This window comes from Drosophila erecta, unplaced genomic scaffold (genome assembly GCF_003286155.1).
Source record: "Drosophila erecta strain 14021-0224.00,06,07 unplaced genomic scaffold, DereRS2 tig00000092-arrow-pilon, whole genome shotgun sequence".
Taxonomy (NCBI): domain Eukaryota; kingdom Metazoa; phylum Arthropoda; class Insecta; order Diptera; family Drosophilidae; genus Drosophila; species Drosophila erecta.
In genome coordinates, this window is record NW_020825207.1 from 18,201,250 (window position 1) to 18,228,499 (window position 27,250).

Here is a 27,250-nt window from a genome sequence, read left to right on the forward strand (position 1 = left end):
CTTCCTCGTGCTTTTTCCCATTCTCCCAAAAAGATACGCCAATATTTTCTGTTTTCGTGGATGGAGTCCAAACCCAATTAGTTGACGATGGCGACGTTGATATTTGACATCTCAGCAAGTAGAGCTTCTTAAACCAGACACCAATCGAAAACCGTAGCCTCAAATTGTACAAAATGTATTTGCCAAATAAAGTTTATATAAATAATGGTCATCTATACTCTTCATTTACTGGGGCTTTCGTTCCTGGAAATGGATAATCAAATCAACTAATAATGTGGTTGAAAACTATATTGTGCTTTTCATTCTCTACAGAGGCTGTGGCTTTGCTTTTTGGGTCCTTTTCGGACATGTCCTTTTATTTCTTAATTTGGGTAAATAATGTCATTTTGATTCAGGTGTGCCCTAATTTTGAGTTTAGAAAATGAACCTAACTTGGGTTTGTATTCATCAACGTTATTATAACACACATGAGTTCAGTTGTACCCTAATTTTGAGTTTAGAACACTTCATCAACTTTATTAAATAAAACCGAGCATATAATAGAGATTACTGTTTGCTATTTTGCAGCTGTAAGGAAAATTGTTGCTTAAATTTAAAAGCACTTATTCTCCATTTTGCAATCGCCTCTTTTGCATTTCTTATCGAGGCCATCTCCCTGTCCATCTGCCCCCACAAATCTATATGGAACGTCGAACATCGAGCGCCTTCCGCACACCCCACTAATTACAATTTGGAGCCCTGATATTTCTCAAGCTTTTCTCTTTGGTCATTTGCACACTTTACATGGCTCCATGTCTTGTAGTCCCCGAGGAGGACGACATTTGTCTGGTTGTCCACCGATGTGTCCTGCAGCCGTATTATACCGCCCAATGTTTCCGTTTCCTTCTGGGCTCCCCACCCGCTTTTCCAACAAAGCTGTCAACAAATTAACTGTGACGCTTATGGGGAACCGGACAGGAGGACGGGGGTTTGTGGGGCTCGGATGGGCAACGAAGGATACAGATACAGTTTTCAGGGCGATTGGGCTCGACATGCTTGGCATGTTTTGTTGGCCAGTTTTAGGCGGGAATATGTGTCGTAAATTCACCCACACATTTCCCAAAGGTCTCAAAGTGCCAGCTGCCTTTGGCCACAAATATTGAACAATTAGCTCCACTCCTGGCAAACATTTACTGGTGATTTAAATGCGTCTCCCCTTTGCTTTTCGCCGGGGATTTCTTCAAATGACTCTCAATGTATCTCTATCTATTTTTGTGCCCTCTTATGGAGTTCTAAAGAGCATTTGAGATTCGTTTGTGCCACCCACGGCTTTGGTGTTTGCAATTGCTGGGCTTATAAACGATATATATTTTTTGTATAAATAATTCTGGTACGTGTGGTAATGATGCCGACACGTGACAAGGCGACAACAACGTAGAGCAAAGTAGGAAAGGAGCAAAAGGAGCAAGGGTAGCAGAAGGAGCGTAAAGTAGACAAAAGGCGCTGAAACCAGATATATTTTTCGGGAATATTTATTATGGCCGCCTGCAAAGGTGTATAAATTTGCATGAGAAACTGCCTGGAAGAAGGAGGAAACCACTGCCTCATGTGGATGTCCCCTTGAGCAGGAGAGTAGCACTGCATAAGCAAATAAACAAACAATACATAAATTTTGGAGACCAACTTGAATGTAGGTGGGCTACTTATGCCGAGCACGTTCTGCTGCCTTTTTGATTTTGTCCTGCTGAGCTCCTTGACTATTGTTCTTGGATTTTTTATTTTCCTTTTTCATCGGCTTGACATTGGCTGTGATAACCGTAATAATCATAATCATAAGGGCGTATAATAACAATCATTTTGTGACCTCTGAACGGTGTACACCTCAGCTCAAATCCACCCACCGCTTATTAACAAATACAATTCAGCAGTATATATTTTATTGAGTGTATATTTTATTTTTTTCTTTTACAAAATTGCTTTATTTATGGCTATATTTATATTCATCGCAGTATTTATAGGCCATTGTCATCATCATTCTGGAGGGATCTGCAATAAAGGGGGACTAAAAACCATTTTAAATTAGAACCAATTTTTATATACAATTTTTTTAATATTTTTCCTAACTCTTTTATTTACAGGTGATGCAAACAAAACGAACATTTCTGTAGAGCTAAGAGGACAACAATAAAACAATAACTATGTTTCAACACGTGAGTAAAACATACCAAAAACTTTTTTATTCTGATACTTATATTTGAAGAACTCTGATATAAAATTTATGAATATCATATATATAACTGAGACATGCGGTGCACTAATAATATAAATAATATGTTACTTCTAAAGTAAATATAAAATAAAAGAAACGCAGCCGTTTGCTTCTTTGACACAGAATTGCATAATTATACAAAATAAAATTGGTGTAATTAAATAAATAAACAAAAAATCAAGTGATTACAGCGGATTCATAGTTAGAGTAATGAATAAAAATGATGCTCTATCAACGAAGATGCTAAGTCAACGTTCAAATGCTAAAATGAACCCATCTTCGTTGTTTTCAAAATGGTTTTCACTTGTGATTATAATAAACAGAAACACTCAATCAATTTGAATCCCTGTGCTAGCCAATAAACATGGTGTTGATGAAAAACATCTATGATATTCTTTTAAGACGAAGATATGATTTGTAGGTGTTTAGTTTCCTGTTATAAAGAAAAACTTTCTTTCTTTTAAAAGAAATACTATTTTATGTAGTTTGTAAACAGAGTGTTCTATTAGTTCATTCCCCTTCTTTTTGGCGGTTAGTTAGAAAAAAATTCTTGGTGGTTAGGTTTAACGAGCAAAAGTAGTAACCATTCCTAAACTATTGAAGAAACATTAGCATTTTTTATATGTCTTGCAAAAGTGTTTCCCTTGGCTATCACGATTTCATCTCTTGCTCATTTGTCAGGACTTGTCAAATCCGGTCAACAACTTAGCACACCCTGAGCAATTCCCAAGGAGTTTATTTTTGCCATTCCTCCTTTTTTCGATTATCAATTCGCATACGTGCCAAGGCAAGCTGGAGAAAGCTTTTCAAGTGTCTAGACTTCTGACAACTATGGAATGAATGCAGTAAACAGTTGCCCAAGATATTTGCCTTTCACTCAAAGTGTCCAGGGAATGCGGGGCGGAGTGATTTAGATCTGCTCTGAGAAAAGGACCATGTATCCTGGCTTAATTACTGCGCTTGGTCAGCAGGGGTGGTGGGGGGATGTAGGGGAAGGCCCCAATCGAACTGATTTGATTGTGGGCCGGCTCGTTTAATGCAATATTCCCCATAAAGAAGCCCTTTGTGCGTGGGTGTGCCCCTCGTATGCGGGTCCTTTCAAAAACTTTGTAAACCGGTCAGGGATATCCTTGTCATACAGCTCTCACACACACACAAAGGCAGCAAATTAAACTGTTCCTATTTGCAAATGAATTGTGCGTGGCGCAATTTCGCAGAAAACTTTCTAAGGGATAAGGCAGCACAGTAGAGGCGATTGGGATTGGGATTGGAATTGGGATGGTTTGCACAAGGCGCACACGTTCCTTCCGCTTGAAATAAAATAAGTAGTATAATACAGAAGGCAACTTTGCCGGCATCGGAATTGAAATGAAAGAAAAGGATTCTTGGGCCACACACAAAGAAGGAAAGAAAAAAGACGCTTGTATCTCTGCTGATATCTCTTTGTGCGTGTCTCTTTCTTGTGTGTGTGTTGGTGGGCGACTCTGGGTTCTGGTGTCCTGCCTCGCAGAAACTTTTTGTGAGGGCCCAGGACCTTTCTGGCGCTTCTACGCTCAATTGCTGGTGGTTAGCCGAGCCCGTCTGCGTGTTCTGGTCGCCAGTCAATTGAAAATGAAATTGGTAAAAGTTAGCAGAAACGGGAACACAGCCAGAACCAGAACCAAAACCGAAAACTCTTCTCCTGTCGTGTCAGTGTGTGTGTGTGTGTGCGTGTGTGTGTGTGTTGGGGCATCTGTTCTTTTAAGCTGGAGGATGTCGGGGGAATGCAGGGCTACGTGCGGACAAGCATGCATAATGAGGCCCACGATCCTTTCACCTGGATGCGGGTTACCCCTACAAATTAATACTAAAGAGACGCGTAAAAGTATGCAACAGCAAGTAGCAGGGAACTACGTGCGTGCTGCATGGTCCTTTATCCTCGGAACTCTTGTCTTTTTTTTATTAATACTTCGCGCTACTTTACTCTTTGATCGTAAACAAAAAGTACACAAATTCGCCTTTCTGACGCATTTTTCGTCAATGGTCACGTCCCTTTGTTTGGAAATTTTATGGAATCCCGTTTTGAGTGCATTTGCTTGTTGCGTTCACAACGCTCTATTTGGTTTGCTTTGTCATTTTACGATTTATCAGCCAACGATTTGGTTCACACACTTTGTGACACTTTGTGACTGATTGTTGAAGATTAGGTTTGGTGGAGTGGAGACTCAAAGAATTGCGTGTCAGAAGGGATTAGCAAGTCGGGGGTTTTCGTGTGGAAAAATGTGTAAAGTTCGCATTATGGAAGAACTTGTTGAAAACTATTTTTCATCTAGGCATAGTAAGTTAACAAAAAAAAAACATTGGTCCTGTTAAAAGGCTTAAGTTGTTCAAACCCACAATTTAAACAAAAATTGTAACGATATTTAGTTTAATGTATTCGAATAGTGTAATTGGGACTTACTATTTGTGCAAAATCTCGTTCAAAATGTACAATTATTTGAGCTTAAATACAAAATTCTTTGATGCAACATTAATAAGTGATTAGTTGTATTTTTTTTCAACTGAATTACAGCCAAACAGAAGTATTCTCGGATCTCAAAACCTCGAAAGGGTCTGGATCGTTTTTTTAAAGCTATATTTGAAATGTATTGAATGCGTAATTCACAACAAATTTTATTGTGATAAAATTGATATATAGTAGGAACTGCTTTTTAACTAATTTTTAATGTATAAATAGTAGTTTTAAAATTGAGTCAGCGTGTACTTACTTTTTGTAAACCAGTCAACAAATGGAAGTCAACAAATGGACTAATCAGTCATTATTGCAAAAAGTTACTTTGTCACGAATTTTGTCCGCATATCATATCATATCACATCTGGAAAGAAAAGTAGAATATAACTTTCGTTAAAAAAATAGTTTGGAAGTGTATATAGTGCTAATTATAAACTATTTCTGCTCGGCACTTGTGTTTATGTTGAACTTATATCTGTTTGTTTTTACCATTTTGTTTGCTTTTGATAACGGACAAATTTTTTGCATTTTCAATTTAAACTTTTTAGGTATGAAATAGGATACGCAACCAATTTTAATTTTTTCTGGTTCGACCATGTCTGTACACTTATGCAAATATATTTGATATCAAACTTTTCATTTGGAATTTGATTTTAGTTTTTGCTGTTTTTTTTTGCCATGCGAATATATTTAAATGTACCTCTCCAACTGACGGCCCTTGATCCAAATAAATGGTTGCATGTTAATTGTTTGCCAATAGTAAAAACAAGCAGTGGTTTTGTCCGAAATAATTAAAATCTTTTTGCAGTTTAAGCATTTTGTTTGCCTTGCTTCAAAAGTGTTTTCACTTGTAAATGGAAATTGTGTTTTGTTTCTAATGAAAATTTTTGTTTGTACTCATTTGTCGACGGTCACACACAAATCACAATTATAAAGATGTCTAAAAGTATGCAGCAACATATTTTCACTTTAACTGCATACTCTTAGTCATTTAATATTAATACTACTTTGTGAGATTATGAGAAACACATTAATATGTTCCTTACTTATACGGACTTTTCTCAATTTAATTATCTTGATTTTTATGCTGATCACACCCTGATTGCACTTATTTTCTGATTTTTATTGAGTATTTCGTAGCCCCTTTACTTCGGTGGCCTTATTGGCAAACGCACTCACAGAAGGAGAAATCGCACATAAAATTTTATTATGACACGCCAACCACTCCAGCACCTCCCCAATTGTTTTACGTAAAGGCCGCATAAAAGTAATACATGGGTAGGGGAGTCGAAGGAGTAACAAAAAAGAGATAATTTCTTTGTGGCGGAATACTCACATGAGCAACAAATGCAGTTCATCGTCGGATCCTCTGTTTTCTTGGCTTTTTTGGTTGGCATTTCCCAGTTTTTCCCACGGCGACTGCTGTGTCGTTTACATATCGTTTTTTGGCCCTCATCTCCTTTTTCTGGGCCACGTCGCGCTGTCTAAACGATTTACGACACTTTTGCCAACTGCCTCACGCACACATTTGCAATATTGTTTGTTTGTAAGTTTGTGTGGGCTGAGCGGGGGCAACTGTCTGTGATATTAGCATGGAACGAACACACACACATACACACACACAAAGATGCAGGAACAGGAGTTAACTTGGCCATAAGGCAACACACAATGCCGCACACGTTCGTTTTTATTATGTTAAATGTCTCCTGGGGCAGGAACATCAGCATCTGCGAGTTGTTTCCATCTGTTTGGCTGCTGTCTCCCTTTCAGCTTTCTCCCTTCCTTTTGTCTTCTGACTTTTGCTAACTGTCACTTGGCCTGTTACATTTCACATTCACTTAGACTGCAGGATTAAAGCTGGTGCGCGCCAAAAATCTGCTAGCCAGGAAAATTAGCACAGGCCGTTTCTCGCCTTTTCCTGCTCGGAACTGCTCTGGTTCGCCTTCCTCCGAAATGTCCTTCCAGTATGTCCTTTCAGCCGCTTTCAGCTTTCTGCCCGCCGCTCCAGTTGAAACTGACGACTGGCGAACGACGGTCAAAGTCAATGGCGGGCTTTCGTGGACGCGATTCGCTTTTCACCTTCGTCGCTAGGCTCGGTTCTCAAAACCCGAACCTTTCCGATTCAGCCACGTCGAAAGCTCAATTGCCCATCTCACCAGGCTCTCTTCGAGCGAGTCCTTGCTGCGAAGGACTGAGTTGCCTTAATCGCATTTGCGCTTCTCTTTGGTCTCATGCTCTAAGCCTCAAAGGACTCGAGACTCGAAGTGGAGTCTCTGTTTTGTGGCCTTTGAGCGCTTCAAAAGCGTTTAAAGTTAACAGTTCTCAATAAGCCTGTACTCTTAGATCTTGCAATTCGAGTGCTTTATGGTTGAGCTAAAAATAAAAGTGCTCAGCTAAAAGTGAGCACTTCATTCTAAGAGAATCCTTTCCATTTTGCCAGAAAAGCACTCAGTAACTGTCTCAATGTTAAGTAAATGAGTTCATTTCGTTTCATTTTGCGTAAACCTGTGTCCAAATTGCGGTTGCCATTCGAAGGCATTTTTTGCAACGCCTACAGCAAATAGTAAAATAATATTTTTAAATAAATGACCAAATCAATTTAAAAATATTTAAAGAAAGTCCATAGTTGTGGAAACTAATGTTTTAAATATTATTTTTTTGTAAGTGCTTTTAGTGCACATTTGAGCTATTTTGAAATGATAGGTAAAATCACTCCGATTGCAGCGCTCTTAACATTTCTCTGAATTCTTGGCCTATGTGGCTAAGTTTTGAGTATATCTCACTTTTGAGTGAGGGTTTCTCTTTGCAACTTCGTCGCTCGCAACTTCGGCCGGCGATTTTCTCGGCTTTTCCGCTCTCCGGGAAAACCCACCACACAGCACTCGGTCGGCGCATCCTCGGGCTCGCAGAAGGACTCTTCGGGTCGAGTGGCGACTCACAAACGCACACACTGAACGCGAGGAAAAACACGAGCACCGCTGCTAGGAGCCTTAGCCAATCGTAAAAGTTTTGTACGTATTTAGTACAATTTCGGGATTTGGCAGGATGTAACGAGCGTGTAAGAAACAGAGCGCGTCCTTCTCAGCCGTGTGTGTGCGATAATCGGGCAACAAGCAGCGCGACAACAAATTGTATATTACACAAAATTCGCATAAAATCCAACGAATCGTTTGAATCCAATTTCAAGTGATATAACACAGGTCGTACTCGGTGATAATGGAATAGCAAAGAGCCACAGCGTTTGGAAAGCCCGGCAAAGTGATTTTAGCCAAGTTAACCAAAAACCAAATCGTCGAAGTCCTCGGCTTGCCTCGGTTCAACCCCCTTCAGCCCCTTCGCCATTATCTTGTTGTTGCCGCCGTACTCGTATGTGCACTTGTTTTTGTGAGCGTGTTTTGCCGCAAGCCGGTTAAAAAATTATTTCTATAATTACACCACCCACGTTGCGGGCGCAGAACTTCCGCGAGACATAATTACCGAAGAACAACTGAAGCAGCCGATAAAACCTGTCGGATAAATCGGTAAAATCTAAAGAAAACACTGGAAATTATCAGAAGCTTTGTGTGTGTGTGTGTGTGTTCGACCTGGAACGTCCTTATGAATAACGTCCATATATAACATTATCCTTATCGTTTGTGCTCTGCTAATAAGAAACGCCAGTCCTCCTGTGCCGCGTTCGAGATGGAAATTGAATCGATTGTCCAGGGAGGAGAAAATCCTTCCATCCTTTCTTTAGTAATAGTGTCGTTTCCTTTACTTGTCCTTTTATGTTTACCTACTTTTTCTTTTTGTGCTCCCTCGTTTCGTCGTGGTTTGGTTTAGTTTGCTCGCACACAATTGAAAATTCAATTGATTTACAGAATGAAGTTTACTGGTTGGGACGACAGATACTTTTTATCTATTTTCATTTGCAGTTTTACGAGCGAGTAGCTCTTTTTTCGGCCCGCTCCTTTCGGCCTTAAAGCGAAACCATTGGCAATTTTTCACAGTTCTTTTTCGATTGAGGTCCTGGAGGGGTTTCCTGCAGTTTGGTGCGAAAATAACGCTGCGTCCTGGAAGGATTGTTGTGCCTGATGTTTTCGCTGGCTTCCGATTCGGGTGTGCCGAGTGTGTGTTTGTGATTGTAGCGGCCTAAAATCGTTTTAGGACCAGCTGCGAAGTGATTTTCAGCAAAGGAGAAAAAAGGACTGCAGTTTATGTGTGTGTGTGTGTCTGTGTGGGGAGAGTGGGGTGAGTGGGTCTGCAGATTGACATAGTTATGTCCTCAGCGAGTAATGGGAAGTCCTTGGCATGAGCTCAAGAAAAGTTAAGCTTGGCCTGCTCTTGCAAAGCTAAATCAGATATAGGTTGCTTTAAAGCTAAAATGTGTAGTAAAGTTGAGCACAGTTCTTAAAATATCGCATTTTTCAATTGACATTTTCTGCATCTCCCTATTCTGCTCAAATCTCTTGTATAAAATATTACTTTGCAGTAAATACTAACTGAAACTTATGAACGTAAATATTCTAAAAGAGCCTTTCTAAATGTTTAGACAAGTATTTAATATTTTCGTTGAAGAAACTCGTACAACACAACTCAACCTAAAATGTCTTTCACTACTTGCCTCAAGGAACTTTCCTCGTTTTGGTGTCAAGTGTTTTTATTAGAAGCAAAAGCAGAAAAGAGAAAAATCGCCGACGAAGGGGCGAAGTACAATTTTGTTCTTTCATTCCATTTTCCATCCCAACTTGAAATGAGGTTTGAAACAAAAATAATACGCATACGCCATGTATAACGAGTACCTAAAGTAGACTTCACAAGTGGTAAGGGCTATTTTCGTTGGCAGAAACAATCGGAAATTGTAGGATCTGATTGTTAACAACTATAGGCCATTTTATGGCTTGCATTAGCCTAATTGAAATTATATCGCTTGATACATCATTCACAGGTCTCCAGCAGGGCTTGGGGTTAATTAGGTGCTGACCAAGTTGAAATTACTGTGCAACTTGTTTATTATATTAACGTGTGGTTGGTTCTAATGAATGAAAACAAGAGATAGATAGATGGACTGATATTGGTAAATGAGGGGGCTTCATTTGCATTTCTCGCCGAGACGACCTTCCACTCCCATTAGCCCCATGGGCCCCAGTTGAAGCCAGGTGAAAAGCACTTCAATGGGCCTCTTCTGTCTGTTCAAACAGCGTTTTACCATTCGTTCGTCATGCCATGGCTGGCTATATAGAGGCGGCTGATCGGCCACGCCCACTCTGCTTTTTTTCCCCTCGGTTGTTGTTGACGTTTACAATTTGGTGTTGAAAACTTCAGCTGGAAATTGGGTAATACTCGTGATGATGGCGTTGGCTGGATGACTGCAGCAATCCTGCATTAAGTACCCTCCTGTGTCCGCATGTCTGTGTGTGCGTGTGTGTGTGAGCTTGTGTGTGTGTGTGTGTGAGCGCGAAGGGGTTTTGCAACAAAGAAATTTTAATTTATATAGAATGAGTTTGGGGGCGGCAGTACCTCCATTTTCCACCCTCTCCTTTTTTTGGCTGCAGTCTTCGACATTCCGATGTTCGTGTTCTGTGCTCACAGTGCTCCCACTCGCTCACTCGCACATGCAGACCGAAAAAAATCCAATTATTTTAAAACTTTTGACAACTGCAACAACAAGGCGTTGCAAGGCTATGAAAACAATAAGAAACTGACTGAACAGCCGGGGGCAACAAAAACAATATACGTAGGGGAAAGTCGAAAGTCCGCAAAAAATCAAGCAGAAAAATGAGTGCGAGTGGTTGAAAGGGTTGCCAGCCATTATAACTTCACTTGAAAAGTTTAATTGATTTTTACAAGTGCATATATACGGATATGGCAGCAAAAACATACGTACGTGTACATACATACATATGGCACGGACCTACCTGCAGTCGTGATTTTCGTGATTTCCCTTTCTCCGTGCCGGCTAAGTGGGTCTATAACTTGGTGTAAACAAAGTAGCTGCAAAGGGCTTACTGCTGGTAGAGAAGAAATCAAAAGTAGCATTGCCCCTTGAACCGAGGTGCAAATTCGTTAGGCTCTTCCAATGGGCTTGGCTTTTATAGTTTTATAGTTTGTTCAATTCTTGCCTGACTTTTCGGCATTTTCCTTTCCTTATTTCACTTGGCTGCTACACCTGACTTTTTAATTGCTGCTGAGTGGGCTCCTGCCACTGTAATTATTGGTTTGCCTTTGAGGGAATTGCTTTTAGGTGATTGCCTTAATGAGTCCTTCACTCATGGTAGGCAAAGCAGTTGGACCGATGAAATCTACTGCGATTAACTTTACTCGCAGCAAATCTGTAATTTAGTTTTCGAATTTGCTGTCAGTTCGATGACATCTTTAATTGGAAAAATTCCCTGTACTTGAAGATGGTTTGTGGCTCATTAATAGTTTTCCTCTGGTTTCCCTTTCTTTAAAGGGAACTAACTTTCCTTTAATCGTCGGAAAATAAGTTTTCTATGTTTGGTTTATTGATAATATTTGTGCGAATTGTTTATCTTTGGTTTAAATGTTTATTTGCAAAGACTCGAATTTCCAATCAAAAATAATTTGTGAAGTATGTTTACTCTGACATTTTTGAGTATTCCATTGAATGTTTTTAAATTTTTAAGTCACCTAAATACCTTTCCAATTTTATTTGCCTTTGTTTGGGGCGGGAGTGTATTGTTAAAAACGTATTTATTGTTGCATTTCGCAAGCAAAACGAGACCAACAGATTTTCACCTCTCCCCTTTCCCCTCGGCCACAAAACCACACACAAAGGTCTCTGACAATTTAAGCCAGGTCGACTGACTTTTATCCTTAACAATTGTTTTTTCCTCGTGCTCCCTTCTTATGTGTATCCTTTTTTGCAGGAATACCGAATACCAAACGGCACACAGCACTGAATCACAGCAAAAATATATAAATCAATAAGACAAAGAATAAACTGCATATCTCAGATTATATTTTAGATATATGTAAATGAAGTAAACATAAGAGTTCTTTAAGTATTAGGTTCAGACTTAGTCAGGTAAATGTATTCTGGTCAGATAAGTAACAACAGCTTCCCTCCACATGGTAACCATATATCGATGAAACGACGACTGCAATAAACCCTGCGAACTGCGACCCTGGAACTGCGACTCTCGAATCCCGATTATGTCGACAACAATCAATTTGTGTGATCTGCAACGACAACACCTTCTACAAATGAATGCGACGTGACGACAACAACTGCAAATATTTATAACGCATACGACATGTTGCTGCCATGCCAATAATGATGATGACATCGCATTTACTAACACATCTTGTAATATCCGATGATTTTCGGCTTTCGAAAATGTATTTAACGAACGATTGAAACACTCACATAATATCTACTATATCGACTATAAACCAACATAAAATCAACAAAAATCACCAAACACACGCACTCCTTGACACACAAAATACACACGAACCCTACACTGTACCGAAAACCCCACTTGCAACAACTGTTGGCGTTGGCTTTTCCTATCGACTTTGAATTTTCAATTGGCACCTGCAGCAAAAGCTTAAGTGCCATTTGGCGAGTGAGTGTGAGTGAGTCCGTCAGCCAACGAGTAAGTCTGACAGTGACACAGCCAGTGTGTAAATAAAAAGAGTATTTAAAATTATTGAAAAGCCCCATTGTTGTTATTGTTGTTGTTGTTGCTGCTGCTGCTGCTGCTGTTGTTACCAACTGTCGACACCCCCCTGCAACTTGCAACTTGCAACGTCCGGCGAAAACATAGCGAAATAATGGGTCTGCAGACGACAGCAGCCAGTCCAATTGCAGCTCTCAGCCTATTAGCGTTGTCCTTGCTCACCTGGACCCCCTCAATCGTGGATGCAGCCCGTAAGTACTAGGCTATAACTAAAAATATACGCGTATGTTATGCTAAGAACTCAGTTAATGGACATTTTTTGCCATACCACGGCGCCACTTTACACGCAAGTTAGCCTAAGTTTACGTTAAGTTGCGCTCTTAATTTCGAACATTCTTGCCAGCGAGCTGAACTTTCAAGTGGAGTTGGGTTTACTTGGATTTTGGCCAAAGTTGGAGCGGGCCAAGTGCTAAAATTAACTTGGAGGAGCATAATGTTTATGCGGCGCAAGCATTTGAAAATTAAAGAAAAGAATTTTAATCAGTTGAAGCTCAAATTAGCCAGCGAAAAGCTGCGAAAGCAACTAGAACATTTTTAATTAGCAGAAATGGGGAAGGATGTCGATGATCCCGCCAATATTGCTATAGCAAAAACCTGCTAATTAGCAGCTTAATTAATTATTAATTAATAAGAACAAAGTAATGAATTTGAACTTAAATCGTAGTGTGGGAAGTTTTGAAGGCTAACTCCTTACTCTTCACACTTATTGCAACGCCCCAATGTGTTTGATTTAGATTGACATTCCTGCTAATTAGTGCTCATAAAACTGCATTTCTTTTGGCTCTGCATACATTTCGCATTCAATTACCAATTCCATGCAGCCCAGTCTGCCCAACTGGAAAGCGTTTTCGTCACCTCAGAGAAAGGGGAAACAAATAACAATCAAAGTGTTGACATTTGCAGAATTGCAGTCAAATGTGGCTCATATTTTGCGCAAGAGCAAGTGCAAGTGGAAGTGGAAGTGGAAGTGGAAGTGTCGAGTCTGACTTATGCCTCCTGGCGCCATCCACTCGCCGTGCCACTTACTTTTCATAGGCGCTTCATTTCGTTTTGAGGGGCTTTCGGGGAACCCCAGAGACTATGGGTATACGGTAGATGGTAGATGGTAGAGGGGTGGGGCCGGGCGGTACGTGGGGCGATAAACAAGCTGCAGGGGCACTGGGAGAGTCAGAAAAACAGGCGGCACAAACACTGCACATCCTGATGTATTTGGCCGGGTTTTGTTGCCTTTTTATTTGTTGTCCTTACCGGGTAGCTGATGCTTTTGCTGTACTTGCCGCTTTCGCCTGGTTAGCCTGCAGTTTGCAGTTTGCAGTTTGTCGCACCTCTTTTTGTGTATGTGGCATTAAATTGAAATTTATGCGGCACTTTGCCGCGTGAAATGTTTGTACAACTCGTTGCGGGTTGCGGCTTGCTGCTGTTTTTTGCCTCCCCCCTCCCCACAATGTCCCTAATTTTTTTTTTTTGGTTTTGCTTTTCTGCCGAAGCTCTTCGGGCGTTGACAGACCGACAAACTGTTGGACAGCAGCGGCAACAGCAGCATTGCAGGGGAAAGTATCTAAAAACATATGCAAAACTGTTTGCTGTTTGCCATGTAAATGGTTTTTGGGCCGTATCTCGTCCCTTCCGGCCTTTTTTGCTGCAGACACACCACACCACACCAGCCCGGCTCGTAGGACCACCGGACCACCCACTTTTGGCCAGCTAATTTGTCGTTTGTTGGAAATTATGACACAAAAGCCCCGCTCAACAATTGCCGACTTAACTCAACTGTGTCCAGCTCCGAAATATATTTCACGCAAAGGGAACTCATTTCGCTTTGGTTTTTGCAACAAGTTTTAATTAATTTGCGCAACTCCGAGCGCCAATGCTCCAATCTCTGGCTTTCCTTTCCATTCCATTCCTTTCATTCCACCCATCAGTGGCAAAAAAAGATGGAGGAGCAAAAAGTTGATGCTACGATAATTTGAAAAGTTTTCGTTTAGACAGCGAGAGCGGCAAAAAAAAAAGCCAAAAAAATAATACACGGGAATGTGGAGCAGCAAATGTCAGAAGGCCTGGGAAAATCGCTTCCCAAACTAAGGGCGCCCGGCACTAAACTATATGTGCGTACGCCCATATACGAGTATAGCCCATATTAAGCCGCAAATAAATGCCGGAACCATAATTAACATATAGCAAAAGTTTTACCTCATCCTTTGCCGAAAAGCCGCAAGTTGAACTACGCGGGGGCGGAAAAGTGTCTGGATGAAATATGGTTAAAGTCGATTTTGCGCCTGTGTTTGCTTTTGTGGGGAAAAGTAATCCGAAATTGATAACTTTCGGCTTGATGGAGTTCGCGAAGCGAAAGGTAATTAAACAGTAGACGCGAGAGTAATCGCCTGGGTGGCAGAATTCCAGGGTAGGCGATCACAAATCAATTGCCAACTTTTCCAATGAATATAGCCTAGTAGAAACCTAGTCTGCGTGCTCAGCGATATGTAATGCCACTTTACCGCATGATACTTAAGTCGCTTGACATTTAATTACGAGAAGCATTTAAAATAAATTGGTATTAAGCATCCAATTCATGCATTTCTCTTAATAATATTAGTTACAAATTTCTTGGCAAGTCCTAAGAGCATCATTTCCAGCTCCGAGAACGCTCATCATTTGCTTATTTCTGACACTTGGACAAATGGGCAACACAAATGCGTGTGTAACTTGCAACGCCGCGTATCATTATTTTAGCAAACGTTTCAGGATTCGCATATATCTGAGTTGTTCAAGAGTAATAATGTCCTGGCATTAATCACACTTTTTCGCGTTGCTAGTCGTCGGACAAGTGACCAGCTAAAGTGGCTCTAAAATTTCAGTGCCCAAATGAGTGGAGGACCCACCTCCCACTTAGAGGGCTACAAAAAAGCGAAAAAAAGAAAAGAACCGAGAACGTCGGAATGAAAGAAAGATAAATAAATGTTGGCAACAACAAAGAGCAAAGCGCCATAAATCTAAATAACAAATTTTTACGAGAAACGAGGCCATAAATAAGATGTTTCTTGCGGCCTAGCGAAAAATAGTGTGGACCTTCGAAGGGGGATTCCCGAAATGTTTTGCTTCGGACCATTCACCATTCACCGTTCCACATTTGCCATTTCCCAAAGGTTGTCTCCGGCCAAGCGGCAACAATTCACCAGAGTTCTGTTAATTTAATATTATTACTTTTCATTACAACGAGGCCTGCGCCGCCGCCTTCTTTCCCTATTCTACCCAAAACGCTGTTAGTTTTTTATTTATATGTTTTTGGGGCAAGGACTGGCCTTGTCCTTGCCACCCCAAAATGTCAACACATTAATGCGAGTGCAGACGGACGGTTTGAGATAAATCAACATTTATCTGCGGCCATTGCTGACAATTGAAAATGGCCGTTTATATCTTCTGGCTAATTACGGCCTATTAAGGGCCCTAAATGTATTTTTGGCGGACGTCCAGAATTTTTGGCAATGCTGAAAGGAAAACCACTGCTGGCATGTTGATGGCAATTGCCAAAGAAATTCAAATAAAACTATATCAAATGTATATATTATTCTGCATTATTTTATTAGGTTTGTGGCAATTTATTGAATGTTTATAAGTTTAGACTTGGGATTCTTTTGCCAAATTGTCTGATTTTTAAGTCCTTCAAGCATTATTTTCAACGAATACAATGCTCTTCGCTTTCAAGTGACCCAGGGACAATTGTGGTCTTTTACCACTTCCGCTGGCCACTTTAATTAGAAAAAATGTTAATTTAATGCTTGGCTGAACCCAGTTGACTGGTCGGGGTGAATCGGTGTGTTTTCGGCGAATTCCATTTGTTTTCACTGGTTTCCTGGCCGACGGCAAACTGTGCTGGAAACTGTGTCACAGCAGCCACCGCCATGAATACTTATACAGATAGTTACACTCACAACACGATGACAATTGTTTGCCCATATGTCCCAGTCATATTTTCGACAAGCCGCAAAAAAAGGCAAAAAGGGCAAAAAAGTGGCAAAAAAGGAAATTATGAAAGCGGCCAGCGAAAAACTGAACATTTTGCCGCGAACACTGCTCATGTAAATGGCGAAAATAAAAGTTTGGCCGGCCGAGTGTGGGCTAAATGATTCATGAGTCATGTGAGTGCTGACCGCGTGTGCGGAGATTGAAGTCTGCGAATGTGAGTGAGTGTGTTTGCCCTGGGAGAAAAGTGCTTAACTCGTAATTTTTGTTAGCACTACGTGCAAATAAGGCCACTGAGGCCGCGCTTTTGGCCCTTTTGGCCCTTTTGGCCCTTTTTTTCGCCCCGCTAACTGGGCTTTCTCCGCCTGGCTTTCTCCTATTCTCCCACAGCAACAATTTGAGTGCATTTTATTGTAGTTGTGAGTGTGCTGGCTGCGCATGAATATTGCAGCTGATGAGCCCCTGAGCAATGGCAAAAAGGGTCAAAACTTTTAATTAATGTTTATGGCTGCACTGCGGCACAGAGTCACTCGCAAGCCTTTTAAGTTAAAATTTATAAAACCATTCTATTTTTTCTGTGCGCTCTCATGTTTCGACTTTGTCTTGGCTTCCAAGGAAGACCACAGACCTCGTTGAAATTTAATTAGTATTTGTTAATAAATCTTACTAAGTGACTCAAGGCAATTTAAGCGATTAGGCAGTTTTAGGCGACCAAATAAAATATTCAAGCCGTAATTTCTGGGGTGTTGGGCGCGGCGAAAGAAAACAATTTTCGATCAATACATGTTAAAATATAGTAATTACAGTCATTTGGTTTTGAATTATTGATATGCCACGGCAGGCAACATTAATGTTTAAATAAAAATGCTAAACAACGGAATAATATATCTGAGGCACTTATGTGCCATCCAAAAAGAATGGAAGAAACTGTTTTTACACTACTAAACGATACCCTACAGTAATTATTTGAAATTAATTCTACACATTTTAAGGGTGAATAACACTTAAACCCTACCTTTCCCTAAGGAAATGATGTGTGCTATAGCCAGGTTATTAAATTAAATTTGCGATCACAGCCCTTTAAGAGAACTGGTAGCACAGTTTTGGGCAAACAATCGTTCCGGTGGCAATCTTAACTCATCTCTCCGCTTTTTCCATATTTGGCCTAGACATGCGTGTGTTTCCCTCAATTTTGTGTTGTTTTTTTGGTCTTTCTTTCCGCACGCAGGGGAATAATTACAAAATTTATGAGCACGACAAGGGGCGTGGTCGGTCTAATAATTGTCAATGGGGGGTGGTGGGTGGTAGGTTGTGGAGGTCCTGCGGGGGGTGGTTTGGAGCTCATAAAACTGAAGTAGTTGTAGTTATGGCTGTTATTGTGCCTCCGCTGTTTGCTAGCTGCTGATTTGCATGTTGTTCGTTTCATTTTCGGGGCTTGGTTTGGTTTAGCTTGGGCTTTTTTATGGGCCACACGCCAAGGGGTTAAACCGGCACGCGCTGGAAAATCTAGAATTTTGTTTTCCTTCTGTTTGCTGTTTTTTTTTTAAATTTTTTTTTTAGGTTTTTCTTCGTTTTTCGGTTTAATGTAATGTGCATTTTAATGTCATTATTTCTGCGTGGCTTTAAGTTGCAAACGGGTAAATAAAAAGGAGGAGGGCAAGCCACCAATGCAAATTGTGTGCACGAAAGCCCAAAACAAATTATACCGAAAAGCAGAGAAAGCGGACAATGTTGGGTAAAAGTGAGCTATTTTTGCGTGGCACATAAAAGCGGCAGCAACAAGGGCGCCACAACCACCTTGCCACACTTTCGATCTCTTTTGGTCAGACAAAGCAACAGCATTGTCGCTTTTGTGTTGCATAGTTGACATTGTTGGATTTCCACAAAAGGTGTAGTCAAGTCGAGCATGCCAGGGGTTCAGATGGGTGTTCCTGGGATGGTTTTGGATGCCAGGACGGTTGGCTGGCAGAACTGTAGGATGGATGGGTGTATGGGGTATGGGGTATGGGGTATGGGAGCGACCACAAGGCACACACCGACTGACACTCGCCTACACCGGGTTTTACATTTGATTTGCTTTCGCCTTAGTGGGATATTTGTTCTACGCACACACAGTCACAAGAAGAAAAAACAGAAAGAAAATGTTGAGAAGGGGCACTGAAGAGGTGGCGCTACAAAAATACCCTGTCAAGGCAAGAAGATGTCCTGCTGTTGTCAGGTGCGTAGCTGCAAGCATTCCAGGGGGATTCACAGTCGGAATCAAATCGAAAACTAATACCATAAAAGACCATTAAGATCATAAATATAACCCTAACACCATTAGTGTGAAAAGCATTGTTTACATTTTGTTAAATGTAATGAGACGCGAATTCTTCAGACGTCGGCTTGTATCGAAGCAGGGAACAAAATGGATTTTGCTTCGCCATCTCACCACATCCACTTGAGATGAAGAAGGCCCCCTTTTGGGTGCGCCCCTGGTCGGGGGTATATGTGCATTCAACTGCAGCTACAACAAAGCCGTTAGACAATTGCGACAGTTCATCTTCACACCTCATTGCTCTGGCAAGGTGGCTCAAAGGAGCGAGTGGCAAAGAATGGAAGCCGGGTAAAGAAATCACTAAAGGACTTACCTCTTTCTTGGCCACTTGCAGAGCACATAAAAAAGCTTGCATAGTTTGTTTTTAGTGGCATTTTCCTTCATTCCGCTTTGCCGTATGCGTTTTTCTGTGCTTTTCACCACTGCAGGACCTCAAATTTAAAAATCAAGTCTGCTAAAGGCTAAAAATATCGCCCGAATGAAAGGAAGATGTCTGCTATTATGCAGATTCACAGTGCCAATGTAATGATTATGATTAATGATGTATTTGAGGGAAAGGCTAAACCTTAACTGATTTTCAAGTCTGCTCGATTTCAGACAATCTTCCTCAATCTTCCACTTTGACACTCCATACACTTTGAGTTAACTACTTAGGGGAGCAGCGCCTCTAGGTTTTCTTCTTTTTCATTCTGAAGTATTTTTTCACAATGCGCCAGCCATGCGAAGTTTTCAATTGTTAAAACTTTGCACTTGAGCGATTTTTGTGTAGCATATTTTTTGGCATATTTGCGCGCTTGTATGTACCAAGCACTTTGCAAAGAAAACTTTTCAATGTGGTAAACACACGCAGCACACATGCAGAACTATTAAAAGCCAGCAGCAGCAGCCGAGAGTAAAATGCATAAATAATGTAGACAAGAGGGAAAAATAAAGGAGGAAAGCCGCACGGGAAAAGGAAAATATTTGCTCCTGGAAGCCAGGAAGCCGAATATGCAATACACTCGGGACAGGAATTTTCCCAAAATATTGGTTGACAATTAGACATTTTGCGAAGCAGGCTACGGAAATTGAATTATAAAATATTCGGTCATGTGAAATGTAATTTCTTAGTGGAATTTATAAAACGGAATGCAGCATATAGTATATGTTAGGCTGAAAAATTTAATTTAATTCTTAGAATTTCGTAGTAAACGTACGGAAACTTTGCAACATTCATCTTGTGTAATCATAAACTCTTAATATAATAAAATATTGAACGGCAGTCGGACATTTATTAATATTTACCCACGAAAATTGAATATGAAGCTGGATATAATACAATTGTGGGTGTTCATTTATTATTTACCAAGCATGAGATAGTCATGGTATTATCAAGAACAGTACACTAAACATCTAAAACATCGTGCCAAATATGCGTTCTTGGTATTAGAAAATCATAAAAGGAACCTACGAAAATTTGAATAGTTGACAGTTTTGTCTTTTCCTTCAGCATTATTTTTTGCGCAGTTTTCCCACACATTATGGAAAACTTTCTACCAGAGCGCACTGATAAAGCTCTACATCTTGAAGCACGAGTATATATACGGCGGCTATATAGGTATATATGTGTTGGGGGTAGTTGTGGGTGGTGGTCCTCTAACTCAACGCTAACAAGCGGAGCAGAGTACTCGGGTATTCTGGCCAAAATGGCGTGGCTGGCGTGTTGGGTGGTTGGGTGGATGGAGGTGGGTGCGTGTTTGCAGCGCGTTTTGAGTTACCTTTTGGCCAAGTTGTTCGCTGTCATGTTACGGCAATTTTACGCCCTTGCCGTTTCAGGGGCATTTCGCTGGCGACACGAGACAGACAACGCAGGGCGGGTGGCAAAACGCAGAGGAGGACGAGAAGTGGCGAAATGTCAAAGCATTAGAGGACATTTTTCATATTCCAGCAGTGCCAACGCCTTAACTTATGCAGCGAAACTTTAAAGCCATGAAGCCCAAAATGGCGCTCATCGTTGCACTTTCCTGCGATAGACCATGGCGGCCACTGCTTTCCTCCGTTTTTGTTGAAATTTCCCGAGCTGCAGTTGCAGAAATTGATGCTGGCTTTTTTGGTAGCCACCACGAGCCACCAACACCACCCTTCCGCACCACCAACAACCCAACGAAATTGCTGGCCAGCGTAAGCACTTTTGCATTTTTAGCTGAAGCAGCTGGTGAGGTAGGCCCAGCATTTCACCATACGACCCCTCAATCCCTAAAACCCATCGTCCTATGTAAATATGCAGGCCGAAAATGTAGGAAAAGTAGAGAAACCATAGCCATTGAGTGCACTAATTTCAAATTATGCCGAGGTAGGCAAATATGCGCACATTCTGCGAAAGATGGGTGAACGAATGAATTGGTTTCGACTTTCGCCAGCCAACAATTTTAAAGAGTCCGCAACTATGTCTAGAATTTTTTCTGTTGCTGAAAGGTATGCGTCATAAATGAATGGCAGACCTCGCTGTGAAGAGGAATGCCTCCTTAAAGTGTTGGAGAGCAAAACAATTGAAGAATTTTTCAAGGGGAAATAGTGAAATATTTTATCTTATAGCCTCATTAAATATGAAATAATTTCCCAAGTGGAAATCATTAAAACTAACGTTTTGTGTGCAATTTAATGAACGTATTAGTGTCCTAAAGTGCGCTGTTTTATAAATGCATCGTTTACTCCCTATGTGCGCTTATTATTCCCAACTTACTGGAACATTTCTGAACTGGGACCCGAGTTCATGTTCATAAGAAGCTTGTCGCATTAATAAACCTAATCAAGACTCCGCAAAGGACTCTGCTTTCAATTAAAAAGCAAAGCACAAGCGCGATAGCAGCGAACTTAAAAGGCATCGTTGCTTTTGGCCAAGTGTCAATAGCAAAAAGTGGCTCAAACCGAGATGACTAATTACAAGGCTTGTCATGGCAGAAAGAAAAAAATGAAAAAAAAATGAAAAAGGCGAGACCAAGAACGATTAAGAGGGAAAAGGGCTACAATGGAAGTCAATTAAAGGCGTTGTCGAAGGCAAAACACACGACAGTGGGATGATAAAGAACTTGAGGCTAATATGCTAAATAGTTAAAGGGTTCGTCCGCGGCGCCTTAAAAAACTAACTAACTGACTTAAAGACCGGGAGACAATGGCAAGTGCAGAACCATGGTGAATGGAAAACGCCGAGGGGCCGACAAGAAATCAAAGCAACAGAAGCAGTTACAACTGTCAGCTAAAATGTAGCCACGTTAAGTAAAACGGACTTAAAGTTTTAACAAGCTCTCATCCAAGTGCTGGGGAAGATGAGATGTGCACGGAGATGGAGCCGGATCCACGGCGGCCTCCATAAGCTCCTTTTTCCCCATTCCGCCCTGTCTCCCCAGCTTTCCCCATTTTTCCCCTTTTCGTGCGGGGAAAAGGAGGAGCCAACAAAAGCTACAAGGCAATGGAGACGAAGTGTTGCTTCTTGCTATTTACTTATTTTGTTTGCATTTACTTAAATCGGATGAAGGGATTTGCTGCTTAGAGCGCGACAACTTCCCATTCTCGGTTCGAACAACTTGGCTTCGCTTTTCTTCATTTTTTCCCCCTCTTTTTTTTATACTTTCTAAAATGAACTCCTGCATTTTTCGCTAAGTGAAACGTGCAAAACTCCAAAATCAAAGTATTGCGCTCAACTCGTGATCATTGACCATTGTATAACAAAATAAATCCAATAAACTGCCTCAACATTTTACCCATCATCCTCATCATCCTCACCGTCGTCTGTCGCCTGGTAACCTTCTCGGGAAAATCGGATCGTTCACCAGCTTAAAATAACAAAAGAAACGAATAAGCAAACAACAAATCACCAAGGCCGAGTTCCCTTTCTCTGCCTTATTTGCTAAATCCTTTTTATGTAAATAAATTCTCAAGTCCATTTTCAACATATTTATGCGCCATTTTACACACTACGTCAATGACCCGAAAAAAAGTGTCCCGAAAAAAAAAGGAAAGAAAGCAGACGACCCATACAAAGAATCTGTGTAGACATTTCGTTTTGTAAATCCCATTAACAGAAATTTCGTTTGAAAATAAGAAAAATGAGCTTTCGCCGCATTAGAAAGCAAAATAATCAAAAACCAAGCAACAACAACAGGGGAAAAGGGAAAACTCGAAGGTAAATTTACTGTTGACATTTCATTTTGTTCACGGAATTTGTATGTCGTTTCTTTTGCCACCAACTTTGATAGGATAAGGGAACCAAAAATTAACTTCAGTGCGTTACGGGTTTTTGGTGTCTGAAAGCCCCAAAATGAAGTGTTTCCTGGGTCAAGAGACAAGTGTTGGGCGTTTCAATTGGATGACCTAACAGGCAGCAATAAATCCGGTTAAAAATCAAATGGAAACCGCTTTCGATTTGTTTGGTTACAACCAATGGATCTTTTATTTACTCCCTTAGACGAGACTCTATATAACCATGAGTACATGTCCATACGCAACTAAAGCAAGCAGCCCATTTGTGGGGTAATATACTAGAAGGTCTTCTGTAATTAATTCCAGCATAAACATATTCCTCCATAAATAAACAAATTTCATGAGCGAAGGAAAAGCACTAGAACTTTCCAACCCCGAACTCTAATATAATATTTCAAACTATCCCGCCTGATTTATGCGCTCGCTAAACCTTTTCCCAAATTTTAACCCTTTCTGCGCTATTTATAATGCTTCTTTGGCGCGGCTAATTGAAAGCCCTATTCGCCGCTGACCTTTTGGCCATCCTTTCCGAGAGGCAACTTCAGCTCTTATCAGTTACGAAATGGGAATTAATATTTAATGCGCTCACATTTTTGCCTTTTTCCGCTCTTATTAGTTCTTTTTGCCCCTGTTGTGGTTCCGGTTTCCATTTACCCGCAGGCGAAGAGAAAGCTTTGAAATGTTAGACGCTGCTTAGCCTCATTAATAAATAATGCAGCGAATATTTAGAGATGAATAACCAAGTAGTGGGGAAAACGACAGGTAGCTGCGTATCCGTTTCCATTTCCATTTCCATTCCCATTTGCCTGTTTTCAATAACATTTTGCTGATCAATGCGAAAGCATTGATAAGCCGAGAATAAAGTTTTCGCTTGGCACCGCACAAAAATTTGTTTTTGAGCCGCAAACTTTTCATTTTTCGCAGCGCTTAAACGCAGACAGGAAAACTTTTGCGGGAAAAGGAAAAAGTTTTTAACTGGTTCGCCTGGGCCTTCTGATTCCCCAACATCCAACTTGTTGCCTTCAAAAGCGTTGAAGCTGGGTGGGGACTGGAATTGGAAAGGAGATGGAGATGGAGATGGCGGACAGCATCTGCTAAGACAAACATAAATTAGATGCCATTGTCCAATGGAATCCAGCGTGGGCCGCAGAACCGCAAACTTTGGCCCTCTAATGATGGCACATTCAGAATGGAGACGGTGCCGCGTCGGCGGTATAAATTAGCCAAAAGCCATTTCCCGCTAGGTGGCTTCAACTCAAATTAAATGTTAATTTCATGCCATCATAATCACCACTGCCGTCGTCCTTAGTCGCTGTCGTTGTCGTGGTCGTGGTCGCCACACATGACCTCATTAAGACCAAAACCATTGGAACAGCATTGTTGCCGCCATACACACACACACACACACTCCAACACACACACACACACACACAGCCATAGCCATACAGCCATATAATAGAAGGGCAGTTTGGCCTGGGCAGTACGAAAACCACATCCAGGCGGCCCACAAATATACAAGTCGCGTCGCCTTCCACGCAGCCCCATCCCAAATAAACTGTAAAAATGTGTTTACCGACAATTTTCTACACAATTTTATATCCCGCCAGACTCGGAGGATCGGGACTCGGATTCCGATTTGGATTCGGATACGGACACGGATTCGGTATGGGTTAGGGTCGCTCCGAGTTTTTGTTTTCGCCTGGAGTTGCGGCAATTAGGGTGCGCATGAGGTCATATTAATGTGGTTAATTACAATAATTAGAAATTTAATTAAGGTGTGTGCGGGTGGGTGGGCTGGTGTTTGGTGCTTTGCTGCTTTTGGTGGAAGTCCACTCGAATCGAATTTACATGTTAAGGCGCTGTAAAAAAGCAGAGAGAAGCACGGTAATTATACGGCATATATAAACCGTATAAATACAATATAATTACGCATTGTTGGTGGGATACACAGTTTTTTTTGGGGTAGGGGCCAACTCCTCCAACTGTTTGGAGCCCAATTGCCAATGTGGCACTAAGAGAGTTGTTGTGGTAAACGAATTGTAACCAAGCTTATGCAAATAGGCAACCGAAATAAATGGCCTTACTTTTGCCAACAAATTGAGCGTGTATTTCAAACTACGCTGAAATATATCAATGTATTTTTGAGGGCCTTCATTACCGAAAAAACAACGTAATAGACCACCTTACCGTGTTGATCTGAATACAGTCATAGATCATACAGCAAGTTCACTAGCCTTCAATTATATCTGGCCCAAAAGGCGCAGCACGTGGTGTTGAGCCACCGGAACCGGACAGGAATTCCTCCTCCAGCCCACAGGACGGGCAGGAGGGAAACGGTCTGGTGCTTATGAGGGGTAGACCGGTTTATGACCCTTGGCCAACCCACATGGCAATGGTCTCCGCGTGCCGATGGTCTTCTAGAAGCCCAAATTTTGAACATAGCGCCCCAGAAATGTGCGTTTAATTACAGCTTTTACGTGTCATTGATTTGCCACATATATATTTCACCAGTCAGAAACATTCCATCCGGTGGGCCACCAATTGCCATTTGGGCTGCGATGTTCCATTTGATTTGTTGCCCCAAAGTGTTGGCTTAATAACTTTGATTGCCATGGCGGATCCTACCTTTTACCTATTACTTGTTCTTCAGTATTGTATTGTTCTTTACTTGATTTAGGTTTATGTTTTGGCACTTATTTATATGCTTTATTTGTGTCTCTTTGTGATCTGAAACTGGACAAAAACACAGAAAATGTTGCATTGCAAAATACAATATTTACTCAAAATACAATTATATTATAAACTAAAAACAGAAACAGTATTTTATCACTTTTACGTGCAGTTGAAATTCAGAATCACAGGAAAGATCTGCGGCTTGAGTGAAAGGTTTACCGCAATAGGAAGCTGGATGGCTTGTTTCTATTTTAGTTTCTCTAAAATTAACCTAAATTGTGTGTCCTAATGAAGAGGCTTATATAATTTAATCGCTACAAGCCGTAACCATAATTCTCACACCAGAAGAAGCTTGCGATTGTTAACTTACCTCGGCTTGTGCGCCACTGAGCCTGCCGTGCTTGGCTTCCGGAAATCTCGGCGCTGTGCAGGATTCTCGCATTTTATTTAGTTTATTATGTAATGAATATTTGCAAATCTCGCCGACTGCAGCGTGGAAATGGGCGTGGTCGAGGGGGGCGCAGGGGCGGGGAGGCGCACATAGCTGAAGACTTGAAGTAGATTTAATTTGCGTATGAAAAATTCCTTTTGCAGTGGCAGCAGAGGAAGCAGCAGCAATTCCCCAAACGAGTTAGCTCCGCAGTTCCCGGCTGCTACTTTCTCCTTGCACCCTTTCTTCCTCTCTCACCCTGTCTGTGTGTGTGTCTTTATATAGGTGGCAGTGTGTGTGTGTGTGTGTGTGCGCTTGTGTGCAGTTGTTTAGAGGATATGCATAAGAATGCCTTGCATTTCCGCTTCAGTTTAATGCGAGTGAGTGTGTTGGTGAGCTTTATTTTCAGCGCTTGTTTTTCGCAAACAGTGATTTCCTATTTTCTCCTACCCCTTGCCGCCCCTCAGCACCTCCCCTCCCGAATCATTTCCCATTCGGACTCCCAATCTCCCGGCCATCCCCTGCCCCCCTCCCTGCACCCTTTTGGGCGGCAGAAGTGGAATTGCTCCGAGTTTATTTTATGCTTTGAGCAAAGTTTCGTTGCATATTTTAAGGCAGTTTTGCCGGCTGCAGTTATGTATGTACTAACAGAGGGAAAAAAGAACACAAACAAAAACAATCAACTGCGATTTGTTGTGGAGAAATTGCAGAATTATGCAAAAGTCAGGAGGCCACCACCGGCATACAACTCCGCCCCAGCCCCTCAGCCCCTTTTCCACGCCTTGGCAAGCATATTTTCCGTGCTTGGCGGGCGTTTGTCAGTCAGCCAGACGCGCAGACAGATGGACCGACCGCCAGACAAGATAGTTCAGGCATTTGAAATAATTTGATGTTTTCATATTTATTAAATTCCACCCGCAGCTTGCCCGCCCCCTGTGACCGACCTTTGGCAAACAACAAAGTGCCAGCAAATCAATTACAAAGCGCACTCGACATCGCAACTCATATGCACACACCCACCCACATATGTGCATAGTATGCACACACACATACTCGTACATCCCGCACATACACATGTATATGGATATGGGATCCTTTCGAGTTCGTTGTCCGTAGTTCCGCCGCCTGCCATTCAGTTCAGCAGTTTGCATGTTTGATGCCTATCTTTAATTAGAACGGTGCTAGAAATTGATGACGGGCCCAGTCA

The 27,250-nt window shown here is 41.4% G+C and overlaps 1 protein-coding gene and 1 long non-coding RNA gene across 9 annotated transcripts in view; one reads left to right on the forward strand and one right to left on the reverse strand.

Annotated features, from left to right (window-relative positions):
* Nucleotides 1-27,250, forward strand: part of LOC6548941 (tyrosine-protein phosphatase Lar) — a 118,020-nt gene that overhangs the window by 12,239 nt on the left and 78,531 nt on the right. For all 8 annotated transcript variants that reach the window (XM_026981052.1, XM_015156471.2, XM_015156472.2 and 5 more), the window contains exons 2-3: nucleotides 2,118-2,189; nucleotides 12,286-12,615. In XM_026981052.1, the coding sequence (XP_026836853.1) occupies nucleotides 12,519-12,615 (97 nt within the window). In that variant the 5' untranslated portion in view covers nucleotides 2,118-2,189; nucleotides 12,286-12,518. The remainder of the gene's footprint in view (nucleotides 1-2,117; nucleotides 2,190-12,285; nucleotides 12,616-27,250) is intronic.
* LOC113564340 lies at nucleotides 1,956-6,782 on the reverse strand. The gene is made up of 3 exons (XR_003407926.1): nucleotides 6,076-6,782; nucleotides 4,996-5,103; nucleotides 1,956-2,041 (listed from the first exon to the last, which is right to left on the reverse strand). It is a non-coding gene; the product is annotated as an uncharacterized LOC113564340 (long non-coding RNA).